Genomic DNA, 22,471 nt, shown 5'->3' on the forward strand with positions numbered 1-22,471 from the left:
AGCACTACTTTCTGCGCCGACCGCAAGAAGGTCGCTGGTTCAAGCCTTGGCTGGCTCAGTTGGCGTTTCTGTGTGGAGTTTGCATGTTCTCCCTGCATTCGCGTGGGTTTCCTTCGGGTGCTCCGGTTTCCCCCACAAGTCCAAAGACATGCGGTACAGGTAAATTGGGTGTGTTAAAATTGACCATAGTATATGAATGTGTGTGTGTGAATGAGTGTGTATGGGTTGCAGCTGGAAAAGCATGCGTAAAAACGTGCTGGATAATTTGTCAGATCAATCCGCTGTGGCGACCCTAGATTAATAAAGGGACTAAGCCGACAAGAAAATGAATGAATGAATATTTTCAATACAGAAAGCATGAAACAAACAGTCATTCATTTAATTACAACAAAATGACATCGACCCCAAAACTTTAAACTACAATATAGGGAGAAAATAGGGTTATGGGGTTAATTTCAATTCTTAAAGCATATTTGAAAAAGTTCACATCAGGTTGGATCTGTACTCAGAGTTATAGTTCAATAAGCTGGAATTTATTTGATGAATGTAGTTTTAATAGCTCTACCATCTCTCCTGAGGTCTGTTCTGAAGCCAAGAGCTAATTAACCCAACCGTTGCTGTGAAAGCACACAGAGCAAAAGGTTAAGTGGTGGGGTGCAAGAAATAATGAATATTTAATGCTGTGATTTGATCATTTATGGTAAAATTGGCCTCTACACAAAACCCATTATTTCTGACTTATCAATGGCATTACCACCTTAAAAAGGATTAAAATTGAGCCGAAGTGGTTCATTTCATAAATCACACTGTTAGCAAACCACTGGAGACGATGAAGGTTTAATTCAGTCCTTTATTGTGGTATGACATGAAATGTCTATGTCCATAAATCACAAGCGTTGGCTTCTGCTATTCATTTAATGGATTTACTTGTGTGAAGGTTACATTTTGCAGATTGAACTTTTGTAAAACACCACAAAAAGTTTGTGCTTCTGATTACATTTATATACATATTGTTATTGTATGTACACTTACCCAAATCAGGCACTCATACTATGGCTTACATGCAGTAACAGGCAAAACATTACAGCCTACATCTGAATCAGACGGGGTTACTTTGTTTTGGGTTCCATTTTTTTTTTTTATTCTGCTCTCAATTTTGTACATTTCCATTTCTCCATGTCATTACCCATTATAAAAAGCAATCTATCTTTTATGTTTCACACAATCTGATACATTAGTTAAGATGATATGTCTGCAGAAATCTTTGTTAATATTAGAGCAGAAAAATAATACATTAAATTGGCACTGCATCCAACAAAGAAGAAAATTATTGTTTGAGCTTTTTAAACAAGCAAGATTGGAGGGATGGATGGATGATTTAGTGTGTGGTCAAATGCTGCCTGAGCTTTTAAAATAAAAAATAAATAACCAAATAAATAAAGTACATACTTTACATTTTGCTTTTTGGCACAATGAATGTGATGCCCTAAGCAGGTAAAACAAGAGTAAATTCTGGTCGCCATACAAACATGAATATCTTAAGCTGAAATGTTTGTTATTATTCATTACGTTAACTATTTTAAGTAACTGCATTTCAAATCGATGCTAAAAAACACTTTTAATCATTTACAAGTAGCAAAACTGCTGTGCATTATAAATATCTGCATTGAAATACAGCCAGGCTTGTGCATTCTTGGCCGTGAAAAAAGCAATTATTGCATTCCTCTGATTTTGAGTATATCAGAGATTTGTTGAATGAATTTTAAATTACCGTGGCCACACAGTAGCTCATAATCAATAATCTGAATTCATCTACAACAATATAACAACAAAAGACACCCAGTATTTGTCATCACAATTACGGCCCGGTATACTTTAAACGAAATTAAAGAACGAACTGAAATTACGTCATTTTCAACAAAAGAGGGTTTCCATATTTTACAATAGCTCCTCAAAGCTAACCTTTTAGGGAGTTTGTTGTAACTTTCAAACACTTTTGAGCATACTTGTCAACCCTCCCGTTTTTCCTGGGATTCTCCTGTATTTTACTGTTTTATCCCGCTATTACCCAGTAAAGGTATTTTCCCGTATTTCTCCCGAATTTTCTGTCTTTCTTTGAACAGCCGAGCCTCACTTTACGCAACACATACCGCCGAACCACCAGGGGGCGCCCCATGCTCTAAAACAGGACTCTTCTCTGCTTTAGCTTTGTTTATGAACACACATTTACACACATTTAAGTAAATCAATAGACTCAATGATAGGCTAAAAAATATGCGGAAATTGCAGATTTTTGCATGCGCAGATTGCAAATGAGAGCACAGCAAAAACACGGTGTTCAAAATGGCAAAAATGTTGTCAAAGTGCACTACGAAGGGAACGCAATTGTCAATATGAAGATCGCTAACACAGACCTGAAATTTTGAAATCAAATTACATCTAATAGAGATGACTTTAAAGAGCCCATATTAAACATGAAATAGGGTCATATTTTGGTTGTGTCTCCAACAACAATCTTATATGCATGCAAGGTCAAAAAACTATTTCATTATCTTGTAATCTGCATTTATTTTTTCCTAATTATCCCAGCGACTCCCATATGAATCGTTCAGTGATTCATTTGTTTCCAAACCCCTCCTTAGCGCTAAGCTAATCTGCGCTGATTGGACTGATGACAGCCTGTTGTGATAGAACGACACTGACTGCCTTTAGTGCGAGACAAAGTGAAATGCCCAGCAGCTAATCAACAATATAAAATTAGTCACAGTGCATACACGCTACATAGTGGTGGCGTGGATTATGGGTGTGGATTTGGCTGCCAGTGGGTGAATGTAAAAACAGACGATGGACTTGAAAATACAGACGACTAACTATTTTATTGAGCAAAAACTCCAAGAACTGGCGAGGAGATCTCCTAGCTTGTCTCACTCTGCTCTTTTCACACACACACACATTTCTCTCCTCAGACAACACTACACACACACACACACACACATTACCCTCCGTAAACAAAGCGGCACGCATCGCGTTTTTAACGTGACTTTACACTCGATAGGACAATAAAGCGAGTTAACCTGATACAGTATATGCGGTTACAACAAATCACAAATAAATACATTTGCAAGCTAGAGTAAACGAGGCAACAACTTTAATTGCACTTACTTACACTTGAGAAATGGAGGAAGAAACCGATCCAGATTCTGACATTTTCCATCAGTAGTCTTTACTGATCCTTCCTTTAACAAACGGCCGATGAAGTATTCTTTGTAGCATGTAGTTTCCAGACTGGGGGGTTGGGGGGGGGGCTTTTTCTGTGTTAGAGGGCGGGGCCGCATGTTTCAAATCTCCCGGGTTTCCACACGCAACTACTTGGTTCACTTAGAGCTGTACTACACACTACATGGAAGGGCATTTTCCAAAACCCATAATATGGGCTCTTTAATGCTTTTTATTAAATGTTGGAACATTCTAAAAGAAAAGGCATAGGGGGGATTACTGGAAATAGAACACAATCAGGAACTATGCATCTAACTACAGCTCTAGAGGTGTAGTTGTAAGCTTACAAGTTTGCTGTGCAGTGTGCGAATATTCGTTGGAACTACGGATTCGGGAAACGCCAAATCAACAAACTATCTTTGTTACGACGGAACTTGCGATCTTAGTAAGCTAACAATGGTTTTCGGAAACGCACCCCAGTACAATCACTTGCGAAGAAATTTTATAGATTCTGAGGGGGGTCACAAGATGGACAAGAAGCTCACCTCACTGCGCCATGTCTTTTATATGAGTTTGTGCATACTAGTGGCACCATTCCGTATGACACGTGTCGCAGTGGCAGTTCTGGTGGAGAAGGTTATTTGCCAGATGTTTGTGAAATGATTCTTCTCTCATGTGCTATTGTTGTGTTTAGGGGTACACTCCAACGGCATGGCACATTTACAACCCTGCCTAGGTCGAGTGTGTTGGACTGTCAAAAAACTGTATACTGTTACTCAACTTCTTTTAAAGGGCACCCATGGTGATCTACTTTTTAAGCTGTTTGGACATACATGTGTGTAAGTATAGTGTATATACTGTCATATTGGGGTGAAATAAACACACCCAGTCCTTTTTTTTTTTTCAAATTTAACAACATAAAAACGGTGGACCAATTGGAGCGGTTTTCAGACCGACCGCAACTTTACGTAGGAGTGCGGTTCCCCCAGACCACCAATATCGGTTGACAGCTGTGCGCATTAACATGTCTTCGTAGTAATGCATATACTCATGTCGACAAGACAGGACGAGCGCAAAGCAACCGGGAATAAAAGGTCTGTTCAGTTTGCAAGGATCATCAATCATCATCAGACGTGATCAAGAGTGAGTTTTACAAGTTTAACATGTTTTAAAACGTGTGCATGTGTGTAATGAAGTACAGCCATTCACTTCAGATTCACTTCATCAGCACAGCAGCGTGTTTCTCTCACTGTCTCTCCCTGTGTGTGTGTGTGTGTGTGTGTCTGCCTGCGTCTCTACACTATGTATGTGCGTTTTTGTCTGCGCTACTTGTCTGTGTGTGTGTCTGCCTGCGTCTCTACACTATGTATGTGCGTTTTTGTCTGCGCTACTTGTCTGTGTGTGTGTGTGTCTGCCTGCGTCTCTACACTATGTATGTGCGTTTTTGTCTGCGCTACATGTCTGTGTGTGTGTGTGTCTGCCTGCGTCTCTACACTATGTATGTGCGTGTGTGTCTGTGCCAGCCTACTTGTCTGTGCTATGTGTGTGTGTCTGCCTGCGTCTCTACGCTTTGTATCTGCGTGTGTGTCTTGCTACGTGTCTGTGCCATGTGTGTGTGTTTGTCTGCGTGTCTGCGCTGTGTGTGCGTGAACTCATTGTTGCAACTCCACATAAAATGCATCAAATACTGATTGGTAAAGTTCTTACTGTAGTATTTCTCACAAACGTTACGTGAGATCTGCTTCCTGAGGCAGCCGAGGGCGGCGATTGAGGCATGCTGCTGACAAGCACGTGGGAACGGTGGGCGGGGATGACTCGCCTTAAAGGCCCAGTGCAAAAAAACAGCAACAACCTTTTCCCAGCTATAATACAGACACTTCAAACAGCTATAATACATACTCTGATGCAGGGCCGGAGTGGGACTCCTTTTCAGCCCTGGAGTTTCAAGCCTCAGACCGGCCCACCTCAGTTCACGACTGACTATATTAAAATAAGGTCATTTCCAATTCAGTTGCTAATTACACTATCACGTCTTTTTTTGAGAAAACAGCTGCTTTAGAACTTCAAATGTTCAACAACACAAACAGTATTATACGTCTCAACAATAAAAATGAAAATAATAAATTACACTAACGAGGATCGAACCCGGGTCTGCGGAGTCTTAACCTGACGTGCTAACCGCTGGACCACAACAGCTGTGTACAGTAAGGAGACACAACTAAGTTTTGTCATCATTAAAATAGGTAAAAAGAGAAGAGTTGCGATAAAATAATGAATAAAAAGGCTGTGGTCAAGTAAATAAATAAATTTAAAAAGTGTGACTGCTGAGAGCAACAGATTCTGGAGCTAGGGACACCGGCCCACCGGGAATTCTCCCGGTCCTCCCGATTAGCCAATCCGGGCCTGCTCTGATGGGTGTTTTGAGCTGAAACTTTACAGACACATTCTGGGGACACAAAAGACTTATATTAAATATGAAAAAAAGGGGTAACCTATGTGCCCTTTAACTCTCAAACAAAGAATTTTATTTAAAGTATACTAGAGCCTTTAGAGTCCATGACATTATCTCAGTTTGTTTTCCATTTTAATACTCACAAATGTAGTATGCAGATGTTTATGCACAACGCCCCCAGTTGTCTTTCATATCAAACATTCAGACAGCTTTCCCTATAATAAGCAAACTCATGAGGAAGACCATGATGAAGAATATCCACATAAAGAAGCGATCCATGACTTTAGCAACCTTCCGCCACTCCGCGTTTCGTCTTTGTGTGGCCTTTTGCTCTTGGTAAAAGTTGGCAATGTACTCAACGTTCCTCAGAAGGGCTTGCTGATGGCACAAACACTGACTTTCAACAAGTATCTCCCTCTTTTTCACCGATTCTTTCCTTGATGCTCCCGTCTCTCCTGTAGCTCCTGCAGACTCTCCATGCTCAATCTCCACAAAGGTACCAATTCTCCAGCCAGACTGGTGCTCTTTTCTTTGTTGTGGAGATAACGTTGGACTGGCATCTTCATTAAATTGATCTTTCACCTTTTGTGAACACCCTTCATGTAGCCGCAAAGCAAAGTCCTCCCCTCTAGCTTGGCCATTTATGGTGCAGTTGTTTCCCTTCTTCGCTGGTTGATCTGTGTGAACGGACACACAGCTCTGTCCCATATCGTAGACGAAGCAAAACCGAGCCAGGTAGTTGAGGATAAATCGGCGCGCCCATGAGGGAACTGGTTGGGCTTCTGGTCCACAGTGGTGGATGTTCATAATGAAGATGGTCAGGGCTGTAGAGGCTGTTATCATGGTCATTGTGGCTATGTAATATTTCCCTGTGGAAACATTAGGATTGATGAACACATCCAGCAGAATTCATTACACAGCTATCACCAATGAATGCCTAAGCTTGAAAGTTACAATATTCTCGACTTCACTATTGTGATGTAAAGTCGAGTGAAGTGTCTTCACAGATGAGGGCAGAACTTGATTTTGGTAATTGGGGATGGACTCTTTTCACAAGACTGTTATGACACATTTAACGGTCATCATAATCTGTAAATCTTGAAAGTTTTTTATATTTAGATTTTTTATTTAGAACGTACAAACATTTATATATGTCTTTATGTATGCATTATATCATCTTTGCTTCAAATTACAAAAAAACGAATTGCCGCTTATGTGAGGCGTTTCTAATGCAGCATTTATTGGGCTGAAAATAAATCTGACATTATTCTCTTGTTTGACTGCTGTCATATTTTTTTTTCCTTTTTCTGAAAGTCTTGATAACACCATCGAGTTGTTGTTTTTTATTATTATTTCAGCAAATAGGACTGTAAAATATGATTTGTTGAATTCTCCTATCCTAATCACTGCGCTCTTAGTTTACCCAACTACTGTATGACGACTTCAGCTACTGAGAAACTCGTAAATGTGAAAAGGGTCTATTGGCTGCAATGTTGGTGGTTATTATTTAGGGATGATAAATTTACACAGTAATAATAATAATAATAATAATAATAATAATAATAATAATAATAACAGCAATAATAATAATAATAATAATAATAATAATAATAGTAATAGTAATAATAATAATAATAACAGCAATAATAATAATAATAATAATAATAATAATAATAATAGTAATAGTAATAATAATAACAGCAATAATAATAATAATAATAATAATAATAATAATAATAATAATAATAGTAATAATAATAATAATAATAATAGTAATAATAATAATAATAACAGCAATAATAATAACAATAATAATAATAATTCTTTCTGTAAATTATTATTATTTTTCTTAATATATTTAATCATGTATTATGTTGTGTCCGACTGTTGTTCACTAGACACTAGTGACTAGTGAACCTGTTACATATAAAGTGATCATGTTTCCTCTGAAGATTAATTTTTACAAATGTTTTGAAATGTCAAAGTTTTTGGTCAACAGATTTAATTGTTTGATATCAGATTTTTTGTCTTAATCTGTATTCTGAAGATAAATCAAAGTCTAAAATGTTTGCAATATTGTACTGTATTGTAATATTATTATACATCATTAATCCATTAAACTGTCAGTTTAGATTTGATGATAGCTTTAAAGCTCTGTGTGACGTGAGTATCATTGATTAACAGACCTCAAGCGGAAAGACTCTGTGAATAATTCCAGTGTTAAACACTGATTAGGCTATACAGCTCCAATACTAAGTTAGCTATAAAAAGGCACAGTTGCAGATTCATTAGGAAGGCTCATTAAAATTATTGACTCATGGCGCATTGGTTATTGCTCTAGCAGCTTATTTGCATCTGATAACTCTTTTAGACCTTGTCGGTGGAGATGTTTTCTCTTTGGTGAATCTCCTAAATGCACACCAAGGACACCCAAGGAAATGATGTGCTAAATAAAGAAGATTAAACATTCATACAGCATGCACCCACTTTAATGGGTAGAAAATAAAAACCCCAGAACTGATTTACCGAACCAAAGGTACTCTGGAAGTCCAAGTGGAAAATTATAGTTGTAATTATAGATTAATTTAATGTTAACTGAAATGTCATGTTCCTGCAACACAGTAGTTAAAGCATGGGTACAGCTAAAATGCAGAGCGTCTCATCATTTACTCACCCTCATGTTGTTCCATTCTGTATGACTGACTTTGATTTGAGGAGAATAGGAAATATTTTAAGAGAGGTTTAAGTTGATTGTCGATACACTAAAAGTCCATTTTAGATACCCTAGACATCAATATATTTTGTTGATTTTCTCCATCTTTAAATTAAATCAAAATGTATACAGTACTTATATATATATATATATATATATATATATATATATATATATATATATATATATATATAAATAAATATAAATAAATATATATGTATATATGTATATATAAATATACAATGTAAAAAATAAACATTGTTTTACAGGTAATTGTCTGTAATTGTTTTACAGAATTTTCCAGTTTTTTCATTATACAGTGTATATGTATATGTTCTGTAATAAAAAATTCTAACATTAAATTTACAGTTGTTGCTGGTTATTTTGGATTACGTTATTTTTCAGCTTTTTGAAAAGAAATTTAATTTATTTTAACACAGTAACACGTAATGCTATGTTAATATTTACAGATTATTTCTGTAAAAATAGGGGAAGAAATAGTATATTAAGAAATAGTATATGAGTGTGTGTGTGGATGTTTCCCAGAGATGGGTTGCGGCTGGAAGGGCATCAGTTGCGTAAAAACTTACTGGATAAGTTGGCAGTTCATTCCGCTGTGGCAACCCCGGATTAATAAAGGGACTAAGCCGACAAGAAAATGAATGAATGAATAATTTGTGAATTGCGAGGTCCCGGAACAGATCGGGGTAACGGATCCTGCATGTTAGCATGATGGAGAGGTGTCGGGCATGAAAATGAAGAGCGGTATTGGAGCGGGGTCGATGGATGGTGGAGGGGTCTCCCGGAAGTGAAGAGCGGGGGGTTGTCACCAGATGAAAGTGAAGAGGGTTGGGGAGTTGTAGAAGAAAGTAAAAGTGAACGCCAGATGGGGAAGGAGGGAGGTTGAGATGGGGGATCGGTAAAATCAGGTGCTGGATCAGATTTCAGAGGTGCCGGATCCTGCGGGTTCCGGCACAAATTAAGCCCTGACTTTCTATTGTTGTGTCTTTTAATGTAAAAACTGATTTTAATCCAGTAACAAAAAAGATTTTCTCCAAAATAAAAATATTATAGAAAACACTGTGAAAAATTCATGCTGTTAAACATCAATTAGGAAATATTTGAAAAAGAAATTCACAATTTTGCCCTCAACTGTTTATCACTGTTGCAACACTCAACAGCATTGCATATGTCCCCAGTAACATACAGTTCTAAATAAAATATAAAGCTGCTTTGCATTTTAGAAAATTGATTTATAACTAGTATATTATAGTATAATTAGTAAAGTATAAATCAAAGTGACTGACCTATAAGCGGCACATTCTCTGAAGGAGGCATGCTCTCTGCAACCAGAAGCTGGAAGACTGTAAGGGCCAGTAGCACTGTGACCCCTAAAGACACCTTCTCTCCAGAGTCTGCCGGCAAGTAGAAGCCCAGCGGAGCCAAGAAGGAGATCATCATGCAGGGAATGAGCAGATTGAAGATGTAGAAGGAAGCTCTTCTCTTCAGATGAAGTGTGTAGGTGATGTCTGGATAGGGGTCGGAGCAGCAGCCATATAGAATCACGTTCTTTTTAGCAGGCATTCCCTGAACCTCCCACTCCACGTTCTCCACAAAATCAGCCAAGTCTGCACTGTCCAGGGCGTTATGAAGGTCCATCTGGTTACCGTTGTGAGTCCAAGAACCGAAGGTGAGGCGGCAGTGTTGGACATCAAAGGGGAAAAACGAAACGTCCACTTTGCAGGAGCTCTTGGTTATTGCGGGCTGGTCCCACATAATCTGGCCATCATGGCGGATCACAACATTAGTCTCCATAGAGCTGGAGAACTGGTCATCTGCACTGAAGGTGGAAATCAGTTAAATTATTATTACTTATAGTGCTTTTCTACAACCAAACATTAAACATTTTTATATTCATAACAGAGAAGCACTTTACAATATTTGTAGCAGAAACTGAGTAGATAAAAGTGCAATACTTGTACATTTTTAAACATCATAAGAGTTATGGCTCACCCCAAAATGAAAACATACTCAATATTTAATTTATTTATAAATAAATAATATTCTCTATATTTTAAAAAATGTCGAAAAGCAATTGACATCCATAGTAGGAAAAAATAAATATTATGGAAGTCAATAGATACCAATTTACAACATTCCTCAAATCAGCAATTTTTAATATTTAACAGAACAAACAGGTTTGGAACAAGTGGAGGTGAGCAAATAAAGAGAGAATCTTTATTTTTGGGTGAACTCTTCCTTTGATAAAGATTTTAAATTTGTTTGGAAACATATAATTCATGTTAACTATACTGTAAAAAAAAACCTAATTTTAAAGAAAATATCCCTAAATTTTTGACAGTAATTTTTGTCATTTAAAATTATATGTAGAACTTAGTAAAATGACAAACAATCTCTCTAAATTTACAGTTTGACTTTCATTTTAGGTACTTTATTATTAAAGACAAATTACTGACATTTGTGTTTTTATACAGGGAAATTACAGTATTATTTATACAGTATTTTTTCTGTTATTTTAAATTATATTCAAAAATACTTAAAAATTACAAACAATATCTGTAAATTAACAGCTTGACTGTAATTTTATGTACTATATAATTAATGACAAATTACAGCAATGTGTCTGTTTTATACAATACAATTGTCATATTATTCACACACTGTTTTTTCCTGTTTTTAATGAAGTACATTTAAAATTACGAAAAATGAAAGTAATAAATTGTAACTACTTGCTCTGTAAAAAAAAATAAAAAATCGTAAAAAAAAATGTCAAATGGCTGGCAGCTACGGCTGCCAAACAAAAAACATAAAATTACAGTAAAATGTCTTTGTTAAAATAAAGTGCAAAAAATAATAAATCTACAGATATTTTCATTAAAATGTTTACAGAAAAACACTGTGGTTTTACAAACTTTTCCCAGATTATTACGATCAAATTCGTTCAATATAGTTACACACTAAGTGCGCTCACATGCACCTGTTCCGGATTCCGCTGATTGCACACACACAGTCGGAGGATCATTATGAACTGATTACATGCACTTTCAAAGCAGCATAGACCAATTGCTTAGTCTTGTTATACTGTTACTGTGAACATTATGACGCGTTTCTCTTCTTTTGCCTTGCGTTGTTTGTTAATTGTTTACGTTGTTTGCTGCCGGGACTGACCATTTGCCTGTTATTTGACCATGACTCTGGATTCCCTGCATAATGTTACATCTGTTTGCCCTTGTGTTGACGGTTGTTTGCCTGACCATCTCTGTGTAATAAACCTGCATTTGGATCTGCACTCATTTGTCAGCGTCCCCTTCACGTTACAGTTCCATTTCATTTAAGATCTGTAACTGAATCATTCCAAATAACTTAAACCTCTACATGTTTTACATAAACACTATTCAATAAAATGTAACAACTGTAATTTTAAAGTTGTAAGAATTTTAATCCGTTATATCTCGTTTGTTGTTTTTTCCAAATTTTTTTGATGCAAAATAAAACTGTTAAATTACGATCATGAGCATGTCTTGGCATTTTATTAAAGGTGTTTAATCGTAATGATTTAGGGAAAATTCTTTTAAATAACATTGTTTTCTCTTGAACTTTTAGTGCAGTCACTTTATTGATGGTGTTTGATTATAATAATCTAGGAAAAGTCTGTATAATAACAGTGTTTCTTTGTAAGACTCTTAGTGTGTAACTTTATTGAACGAATTTGATCGTAATAATCTAGGAAAAGTCTGTAAAACCACAGTGTTTTTCTGTAAACATTTTAATGAAAATATCTGTAGATTTATTATTTTTTGCACTTTATTTCAACAAAGACATTTTACCGTAATTTTATGGTTTTTGTTTGGCAGCCGTAGCTGCCAGCCATTTGACCTTTTTTTTAACGTTTTTTTTTCTTACAGTGAACATTGATGAGGATTAATAACCACTGTAGCAAATGTCTAATGTCAAATAATTAGTGTAAAACTCAGGCCATCTGTCATGCATTAAAATCAAAGCTTTTAAGACTTTAACTTTGAAAATGCTGCAATGTTATGGTTAAATATGGATCAGAAATATAGAACAATAACATAAATATAACTTATTAAAGGGTTGGTTTATCCCAAAAAAAAAATTTAATTGGAACAACGCAAGAGTGAATAATAAACAGAATATAGTTTTTTATGTGAACTAACCCTTTAACGGCAAATAATTAAATGTTAAGGCTTGGTATTACATAATAAATGACATAGTCAGGATGATTTGTTATGAGAAGAACTGGCTTTGCACTCTTATGAACAAGCGCTTCAGAAGAATCCACAGCCTGTGTTCTTTGCAACAACAAAGTGATGAGAGGACATGACATTCAATCGGTGGTTGAACTGATGAAACCCAATACCAATCCAACCTACTTGTTATATAGGACAACATCGGGTCTCCATACATAACTACTAGGTATGCGGATGGTATCAAGCCCATCGTAGTCTGTCGTATTCCAGGTGAGGTAGGCATCAAACCAGACCTGGCGAATCCACAGGTATGTTGTGAGGATCTGGTTTCGTTCATCCTAGGAAGCAAAAAAGATGGAACTTACAGCACTTATTAATCAATCTATGACACTTAGAGACATATAAACACCAAATTCACAAAAACAATTAGCATTGAATGATAATAAAAATCACATGCAGACATGAATCAATGTCAGTTTTTTAAATCAAATGTTAATTCTAGTTTATCACATGTCTAATTGTATGAGTACATGATAAAAATTTTGTCAAAACTGAACAATTTTTCTGTCCTTCACATAAAGGACATGAAATCCTTCACATTTATAAACAGTTTTGCACACAGACATGTCATCAAAAAGAGGCCAGCAAAAATGCTGGCTTGTATTTGGCAATGGCACATTATATATATATATATATATATATATATATATATATATATATATATATATATATATAGTTGAAGTTAGAATTATTAGCCCCCCTTTGAATTTTTTTTCTCTTTTTTAAATATTTCTCAAATGATGTTTAACAGAGCAAGGAAATTTTCACAGTATGTCTGAAAATATTTTTTCTTCTGAAGAAAGTCTTATTTGTTTTATTTTGACTAGAATAAAAGCAGTTTGAAATTTTTTAAAAACAATTTTAAGGTCAATTTTAAGCCCCTTTAAACTATATATTTTTTGGATAGTCAACAGAACAAACCATCATTATACAACCTACCTAGTTAACCTAATTTAGCCTTTAAATCGCACTATAAGCTGTATAGAAGCGTCTTGAAAAATATCTAGTCAAATAACATTTACTGTTGTCATGGCAAAGATAAAATAAATCAGTTATTAGAAATGAGTTATAAAAATATTATATTTAGAAATGTGTTAAAAAAATTCTTCTCTTCGTTAAACAGAAATTGGTGAAAGAATAAACAGGGGGCTAATAATTCAGGGGGGCTAATAATTCTAACTGTGTGTGTATGTATATATATATATATATATATATACACACACACACACACAAACACACACATACATACATACATACATGTACGTGTGTGTGTGTGTGTGTGTGTGTGTGTGTGTATGTGTGTGTGTGTGTATGTATGTATGTATGTATGTATGTATATATATATATATATATATATATATATATATATATATATATATATATATATATATATATATATATATATATATATAGATATAGATATATATATAGATATATATATAGATATATTTAGATATATATATAGATATACATATATAATCATTTTTTGATTTTCAGTGGATTTTTAAATTCCAGATATTTGTTTAATGAATAATGGAAACTATTGGCTTTTTAAGACAAGTAGAAAGAATGCATTCAAAAAATATTGAATTTATTTAAGCATTTATTTATTTATTTTAATTGATTTATTTTGTTACGATCTGTTTGCGTCTGTGTATTTTACAATACTTACATTTAACCCCTCATAAAAGTCCTGTAATAACCCCCAGTAACACTCCAGGTGTGTATTTAATGCCTAATAAAGGGTTAAATCTCTATTTCTTAATCCATATCTTTATTTCAGTACCACTTGCAAATTCCAAATCTAATGATTTTATTCAAATGTTCTGATTGTAACAGAGTGCTTGTCTCAATTCATCCACATAAACATTTTATTCATTCAGAAATAGAAAAAGGTGCACTTTTTCATTTATAAAATGACATAAAGGAATATCCCAAATTGCTTTTGTAAAAAACCTTACATTCTAATACACATAAAATGCCTTATTTGCATATATAAACACAACATATCGTCACCTTAGAATTATAAGGTTCTATCTGCGTTCTAAATAATTTTGAGATATTGAGCTTCAAAGTTTTTGCATTCCATATAACAAACAATATGTGTGTAACAGTTCTCTTTCATACATTAACATGACAGGGACTCTAAAGGTACTCTAAATGTAAATTATCAAAGTTCTCTTACATTTGCTAATCGGAGCAAATAAACCATGGTAAATGCAGATAGAACCTTCTCATTCTGAAAAGTCATTTTTCACTTGGAATTATAAGGTTCTATCTGGCAGATCATTAATTGAAGCGTTACTTTTCAGTAAATACAATAAAAAATATACATAGTTTGGTGTTGTAATAATATGTTGAGGCTTGAAGAAGTAACATTTGTGCTTTCTATAACATTTATTTAATGCTGTATGATGAATTTTTTTACTTGTTCAAGTTTACCATACAAGGCTATGCTAAATATTTTATCCAGTGCATATGTAAATTTTATGTAATTAATATGGTCATAATTATTACACTTTATGCAGTATATAAATTATTGAAATATATTTATTGAATTATATGCCCCATGAATTAAATTAAGTATTAGCCCTTTAAGGTTTAATATTAAATTTAAAGACTTTAAAAGCAAACAGACTATGAGCAAATGAGTTTAATAAACACTGAAAAGTGTTTCACTGACTATATTTACACAAAAATATTTCACATTTAATATATCTTTTTTAAAAATATTTTGTGTCTTTTTTAACAATGTATATTTTAAAATTTAATCTCAATGTCAAAAAATGCTTCTAAATCATCACATTTACACACATCTCAGTTTTGTGTGGTGTGGCATTGTTTTGATTTTGTGTGATTTTAGTGTCCCAAATGGCACACTATACACTATGCACTCATGCACTATGTACTTATGCACTTACACACTCAACAGGATAGTACATGTATGTAGTGTTGTCCCAAATGGCACACTAATGTTTTTTTACTAAACGGAAATTCAAACCGTTGCCAAATAAGTGAAATAAACGACAGAATTATCAAATAATACCTATCGTGAGTATTGCCGCATTCACCATTGGGAGGCGATATAATCACTCTCGTAGGAGAATTTTGCTTTCACACTCCAAAATAAATAAAGTTATTCAACATGTGCGTCCGATAGCTCCGCCCCTTCCGCTACGTAAGCAAACCTGCGGTCGTTGAGTGCGTGAAGTGTCCATCATTACACACTTCATTTTAGCGGCTGAATGAGTGCATCATCCGGGTAATTAAAGTGCACTTATTATTTTAAGAGTTTTCAGTGTGAACACACTACTTACACTATTTATACTACAAAATGGCGTAGAATAGTGCATAAGTATGCGATTTGGGACGCAGCTTGTGTCTTTCTGGTGTTTCCCGCTGTCAATGGAGCAGTCCGGTAAATGACAAAGAAAGCTGATCCTGATTGGTCCTCGTGCGTGCATTAAAAATGCTGACTGGCTCACAGAAAGAACCTTATAGAGCCAAGCTAGAGTTCAACTTTCTAGATAAATCGTTTTTGTTTTTTAAATAAAAAGGCTTAAAATATAAACATCTTATTAAAAAAAAAAAGCACAATGTAAATAAGTTGTTATTTAATAAGAATATGTCAATAACTCAATTCTGGCAAAAATGTCTGATAGAACCTTATAATTCTAAGGTGACAATATTTTGCCATATTCACTAGTAGTGTCTTGATTTAAAAGCAAAAAAGGCTGCATGCTTACACAGCGCATTTCAAGAGCTTGACTAAAACTAAGCCCAGAAACCATCAGAGAAAGAGAATGATAAAGTGACAAAGACAGTGCGATTGACCGTGAGTTGTTACCATATCGATGATCTGCGAGAGGGTGATCTGCAGGGTGACGTTAATGATGTTGTTTGTGTCCTCCACAGGCCTCAGCGCACTGGTGTAGTTCACGAATAAATCCTTAAGCAGCTTGAATGCATATCTGCCCTGGGCACATAAACACACTGGCAAACAGGAAGAGGAACGTGAGAGAGTTTGCTTTATTTAGATTGATTAATCAATTAAGAGGCACAGTTAGGGAGAGGTTGCTTGAGTAAAATTGATATCTTCGTATTGCTTATTAAGCTTGTTTACAAGCCAGAGTTAACAAGGAATAATCGGAACACTCGAGGCATCAGTGCTTTATTTGTTCATTTTTCTTTGGAAATAAAATCATCAGTCGTTCAACACTAACAGTAACAGGGAAAATACAAATAAAACCTAATTCACTGAAGAGTTTCTTTAGAATTTTTTTCTTTGCTTTTCTTTTTATTTGGAATTCAACTTTTTTTTATTGTTCAACAGCCAAGAACAAAGAACACACTTCACACCACACATACATATGATACAGGAGCAATATCACATGAGTAGCAGTGCGATATGGCTGTATATCGGCACTGGTGGGTGCACGCCTCCCACCAGTGCCGATATACAGCCATATCGCACTGCTACAAATGTGATATTGCTTTTATACAACAGTTTGACGACATAATTGTGTATATAAAAACAAAATCAAACATGGAGCGTTTCAAAAACCCTTTTGAATGTGGAACTACTTTCTTCCACATTGGATTCAAATCATAAGCTGACAGTTATGCCCCATTCACACGGGCGTCAGCGTTTCCCATTCACTTTGAATGGGTGACGTCAGGCGTTGTGGATGCGTGGGCGCCGCTTCAGAGGCGTTGCTCGCTGCAGAAGTTGGGACTAGCTCAACTTTTCAAGTGCTGAGGGAAGCGTCAGCCAATCATATCACTGTATGCAAATTCACCAGCTACACAGTGGCCTATTGACCTTATTCTAAAATGCGGAAGTGCGCCTGTTTTCGCGATTGTCTTAGAACTTCCGATTCAGTCGCCTATGGGAGAAATGACTAGGAATAATAAACGGCAGAAAATGGTCAAACTATTTGCTCTACAAACAAATGTTTGCCTGACTATACAGACCAAGTAGAATAATATAAGAAGAAAATATCAAATTGCAACATCAAGCAGCGTAACGAGCAGTTTTTAACGTCAAAAAATGAATGGAAGTGAATGAGACAAAAAAGATTCAGATGGCAGCGCCCGCTCGTCGGCGGAGAATAAGGTGAATACGCTAATTTCACGCGGCCGCCATTTTAAAGAACCAAAGCGAGGCTGCGGTGGGAAGAAACCCGGAAGTATAGGACCAGCACTGTAAACATTGCAGTAACATGCCGTGTATTATAAACCTCCAGCTGTTGCAGAAATGATGTAACCATCACTTTAATATCATTCAGTAAGTTTATTTTAAACAATTAAAAGCAATTTAGCATCAAACAACATCACAATCTCAGTGATGCGCTTAAGTGTCCTCCTGGGCTTCAGTTCATGGCACCAGTTAAACACCGTGAGGACGCGTTTGGTTTGCACTCAGCTTACCGCTCTTCACCCAGTGCAAACAACGATACACGGAGACTGAAGCGCGAAGCAGCCGTCAAGATCAGTCGAGTCATCAAGCAGATCACTCCTCTGTCTGTGTTGTGTGTGTGCTCGGTAAACAGCGGTGAACTGATGACCTTCTCGGCCAATCACAATCATTTTTGTTGAACACGTGACCACAATGGCAAATCAGCGCTGTTTTAACAAAGCCATCAACAGTGCCTTAATGTTTGCGGGATATTTATGTTTTTTTCATTTAATTCAGTATAGTGACAAGTCTAATATAATGAAATATAAATCAGTTTATTAAATCGAGTTTGATAAATAGCATCTAAAACGTGTGTTTGGGAAAGAAAACATTAGCTAACTAGTGCCATTCCCCTTAACTTAGCTGAAAATGAGCTCTGATATCCCTTATTATATTCACCATTCATTCAGAACGGACCTCCGGGTCACCCGGAAGGTGGAGAAATGAAAAAATTGTGTCACTTTCTCTTCGCTAGTAAGCTATATAGCCAGTTACACAACATTCCTATTTTACTGCCAATGATACTTCCGGGTTTCTTACCACCGCAGCCTCGATTTCGCTTTTGAAAATGGTGGCCGCATGAAATCAGTCTATTGCTGACTGAATTTCATTGGCTGACGCTTCTATGACGATTGATTCAGCCCCAACTTCAGACACGCCTTCAGTCAACCGTTGACGCTGAAGCCCCGCGTGAATGGGGCGTTAAACAGTTGAGCGAGCATCTTTTAAACTTGTAGTGTCTGCTTTTTGCTGGCTGTATGTGAGCGGAGTAATACACAAAGAGTGAAGAGGCTGTAGGAGCTCTGATATTGCACGATAACCCATCTCTGGGAAACACCCATACACACTCATATACTACCGACAATTTAGCTTACCCCAATAACCCCAATAGAGATGGGTTTGGACATATTTGTATAAGAATTCAGATTTTACAGCAATGTAGAGTCTTGAGTGGGTCGACCTTGCGCACTCCATTTGTTTCAGCCCATAGAATAACTTTTGAGGCATATTTAGGCACAAAACTTAATAAAAAAATAAATAAAATAATAAAATAAAGCAATAAGATAAAAATATTATCTTACCTTTTTGTATAGTTGTTTGTTTTGCTTTTTTAGTAATCAGCTGGGTGTTGAACTGCAGTTCTAACCTATAAACTCTATAGTTTTTTTGGCTGCCAGCTTATCTTATGATGGCCTGATGCTCCAGTTATGATTTATGAGTGCGCTAAAGGACTTCACCAGTGCCAAAAACAGGAGATCCACAATAAACCTTCTCCTTGCACCCCATATATTTGGAAGAACTACTGCCACACCAAGTGTAGGAGCTGAACTAGTGAACAAAGCGTGTTTCCTCAATTACTCTCTCCTGTAACCCTGAGGATGAGTGTGGTCAGCGCTTTCACCCCCGAATCAATTCACTCCAAGTGCCAGACAAAATAGCGCTCTAATGAAAGACTAAAATGGCCGTGGTGTGAAAAGGATGTGTGTGATCCAGCTGGCAGCGCTGCAGTCCTGCACCATGGGCGAGTGTGCAGAAAGTATCAGATTCTTGTGATCAAAATACTTGTGATAAAGATTTAGACAAAATGCAGAAATGCTTTGATGGACTTTCAAAGTACTGTAACTGGAAACCTGCCATACAGTCTTAAAATAATAATAAATTGAATATAAATTGATATTATTTTCAGATAAGGCAATTAAAAGTTAGCATTTTACATTTCCTATGATTGGATAATTACAAATCCTCCAAAAATTATATTCATATCATACAGTAAAGCAGCATTCACTGACAACAAATATGATTGACTACTTGTGAGGGACCCCATCCTAAAATGTATATGGCATCTGTATAGTTTCTTTTGTAAATATCCAATTTATTCTGTATAAAATGCTATTATAAATGGGTTTAAATGTTATTGCGAAAATTATTAAGCTATATTTTCAAACTGTTCTCATAGTACTGTATATAATCATTTATTTACACAAACATCAACTTGTTATATATTAATTATATTAATTACTTATAAGATGTACTTATTAGGTTATTTTAATTAATTAGTTCATCTTTCATTTATTGCATATTTATTTTGTTTGGATACAATGGCTGATTTATTTAATGATTATTATTATTTATCATTATTATTTCACAGAAGTTCCATTACTTATTAATATTAATTGAAAAACGCACATCCAATGGGACTTACAGAATAGCCTACTTAGAACTGGTTGTGTACACAAGTTGTGTAAATCTTTTGAAGGGAAAAAAAATTTGTGGTTTGCGGTAAATACACTTTTAATTCAGCATCTACTGTCTTTATCACAGTTTATTTGCGTAAGGGGTGATTTAAAAAAATCCAATTTCATATTTTATCAACAGCAAAATCAAACGCTGGGACAAAATATCGTCAAAAAAAAAAAAAAAAGTAAAAGTAAAACATATAGTCAATGCATTTAAGTATAAAATGTTGTTTAACTCCAAGTTGTATTGTTTAAACTTGGATATAATCGACGAATGACACCCACACAAAATAATATTTAAGATGTGCTCGTTCTTACCTGGAATAAAACCAACGGTGGCAATCAAATAGAAAGAAGCCAAAATTACACGTGGATTCATTTTGTGGCGCCAATGAGGAATAAAATCTCGTCTATGCTCGCTTGAATGCAGATGCAGCATTTCTCAGGTATTCCCATAGTTCAGTGTCGTCCTGTAACCGGGCTGTGTAACATCCATGCGTAACTCACGAGGAGAGAGAAGTGTGCTACAGTAGTGATGGTGACGTAGACGAGAAACTAATACAGAGAGAATTGATACTCAAACTTCAGCTCGAGGCAAAGTCCTAGTACGACCGTTAAGTGTGTTTAGTACTGCAGACAAGAGTGTTGACAGGTCGTAAAATATTAAATATTACAATGGTAAGTGAACGTGTCAAACAAAATGTGTCGAAATAACGTTACCCAGAAATATAAACGAGTTATGCAAATAAGCGTTAGCTAATTTAAAGTAGTTTTTACACCAAATACTGGAAAATTTATAAAATTACATTTAAATTTTCAACATTGTCTCTTCCATATGGCTATGCACATACATAAAATTAAGACAGCTTTATATATATATATATATATATATATATATATATATATATATATATATATATATATATATATATATATATATAAAGTGTATTGTTCCATTTCTGGCAATTAAATTTCTTATTTAAGGATTATTTTTTTCTTTCTACCTGATATTTTGACATTTCGATTGAATTAGAATTATGTAATAGCTCAGCAGTGTATTAATCTTCTTTCTTTTAAATTTTTTTTTATTAAAATATGAGAAAAACAGACATTACATCTTTACTACTTAAATTCCATGAGTTTTCCATGACTTTTTCAGAACTTTCAAGTACATTTTCATGATGTAATGTTTTATATAATGTCTACATATACATGGATAATAATAAAAAAAAAACAATAACGTTCAAATGTATTACAGCATATCATAGAACATGCAACAATCTATTTTGTTTAAATTTTTATATCTATGTAAAGTTGATTTTGATAAAGCTTAGACAAGACAGCTAACCTATATCCAAGTCAGGGCTGCACAATATATGGTTTCAGCATCGATATCGCAATCTGTGCATCTGCAATAGTCGCATCGCAGAATATGCAATGTTAGGATAGTTTAATATAATGGATAAAAGTGTATCATCTGTATGCATTTTTAAAGAGAAAGTTCACCCAAAAATAACATATACCCAACGCATTACACCCTTCAAAAATGTTTCAAACATTTACGAGTTTTCTTTTTTAAAATGGACAGAAAAAGAATCTAATTTATTACCTCCTATATAGTATTGAAACAAGTGAAGTGTGAGTAAATAGTGAGTACATTTTAATCTTTGAGTAAACTGTCCCTTTAAGGCCTGTGACTGTGTGAACACTTCAATATTTCAGTTTAAAACATCGGGCCACAAGAAATTTCTTTGTAACTTTAATAAAGATTAAATAATCTACAATGAAGACTATGCAGTGTTGGTTATTCACTATCTGTACCCGAACAGTGAATACCTGAAAACTAAAATTCATTTTTATCTTTTATTTATTTTTTATATTTATTTATATTTTATTTCTCTATGCTTGTAATGTTATATTTTGTTCGAGATTCGAGATCCTCTACAAAATCCCCCAATCAATCCAAATAAACCCTGTTAAGTCTCCTGGTGATATTGAATTCACATCGCAATATGCATTATAGAAATACAAAACATGGTAATGTCAGATTTCTCTAATATCGCGCAGCCCTAATTTAAGTACACAGATATTTGATAAACTAAT

At 35.0% G+C, this 22,471-nt stretch overlaps 1 protein-coding gene across 3 annotated transcripts; it reads right to left on the reverse strand.

The window, feature by feature from the left end:
• Positions 1–832: 832 nt before the first annotated feature.
• Positions 833–21,122, reverse strand: LOC101882637 (neuronal acetylcholine receptor subunit alpha-10). Of its 3 annotated transcripts, none has more exons than XM_021469235.3 (5): positions 20,687–21,122; positions 16,521–16,666; positions 12,797–12,951; positions 9,689–10,221; positions 833–6,537 (listed from the first exon to the last, which is right to left on the reverse strand). In XM_021469235.3, exons 1-5 carry the CDS (start codon positions 20,805–20,807, stop codon positions 5,870–5,872), a joined length of 1,623 nt encoding a protein of 540 aa, XP_021324910.1. In that variant the 5' UTR covers positions 20,808–21,122; the 3' UTR covers positions 833–5,869. The 3 variants fall into 3 exon arrangements, with proteins under 3 accessions (XP_021324910.1, XP_073791580.1, XP_073791579.1); XM_073935479.1 differs by lacking the exon at positions 20,687–21,122 and adding an exon at positions 19,214–19,547; XM_073935478.1 differs by lacking the exon at positions 20,687–21,122 and adding an exon at positions 19,007–19,119.
• Positions 21,123–22,471: the final 1,349 nt, after the last annotated feature.

Source organism: Danio rerio, chromosome 21 (assembly GCF_049306965.1).
Source record: "Danio rerio strain Tuebingen ecotype United States chromosome 21, GRCz12tu, whole genome shotgun sequence".
NCBI classification, from domain to species: Eukaryota; Metazoa; Chordata; class Actinopteri; order Cypriniformes; family Danionidae; genus Danio; species Danio rerio.

Excerpts from the sequence above, each read along its gene's own strand:
- LOC101882637 (XM_021469235.3), bottom strand. The coding sequence starts at position 20,807 with ATGCTGCATCTGCATTCAAGCGAGCATAGACGAGATTTTATTCCTCAT. Across the intron at positions 16,667-20,686 it reads CACCGTTGGTTTTATTCCAG|TGTGTTTATGTGCCCAGGGC; the intron begins GTAAGAACGAGC and ends CCTGTTTGCCAG. Across the intron at positions 6,538-9,688 it reads AGAGAATGTGCCGCTTATAG|GGAAATATTACATAGCCACA; the intron begins GTCAGTCACTTT and ends ATGTTTCCACAG.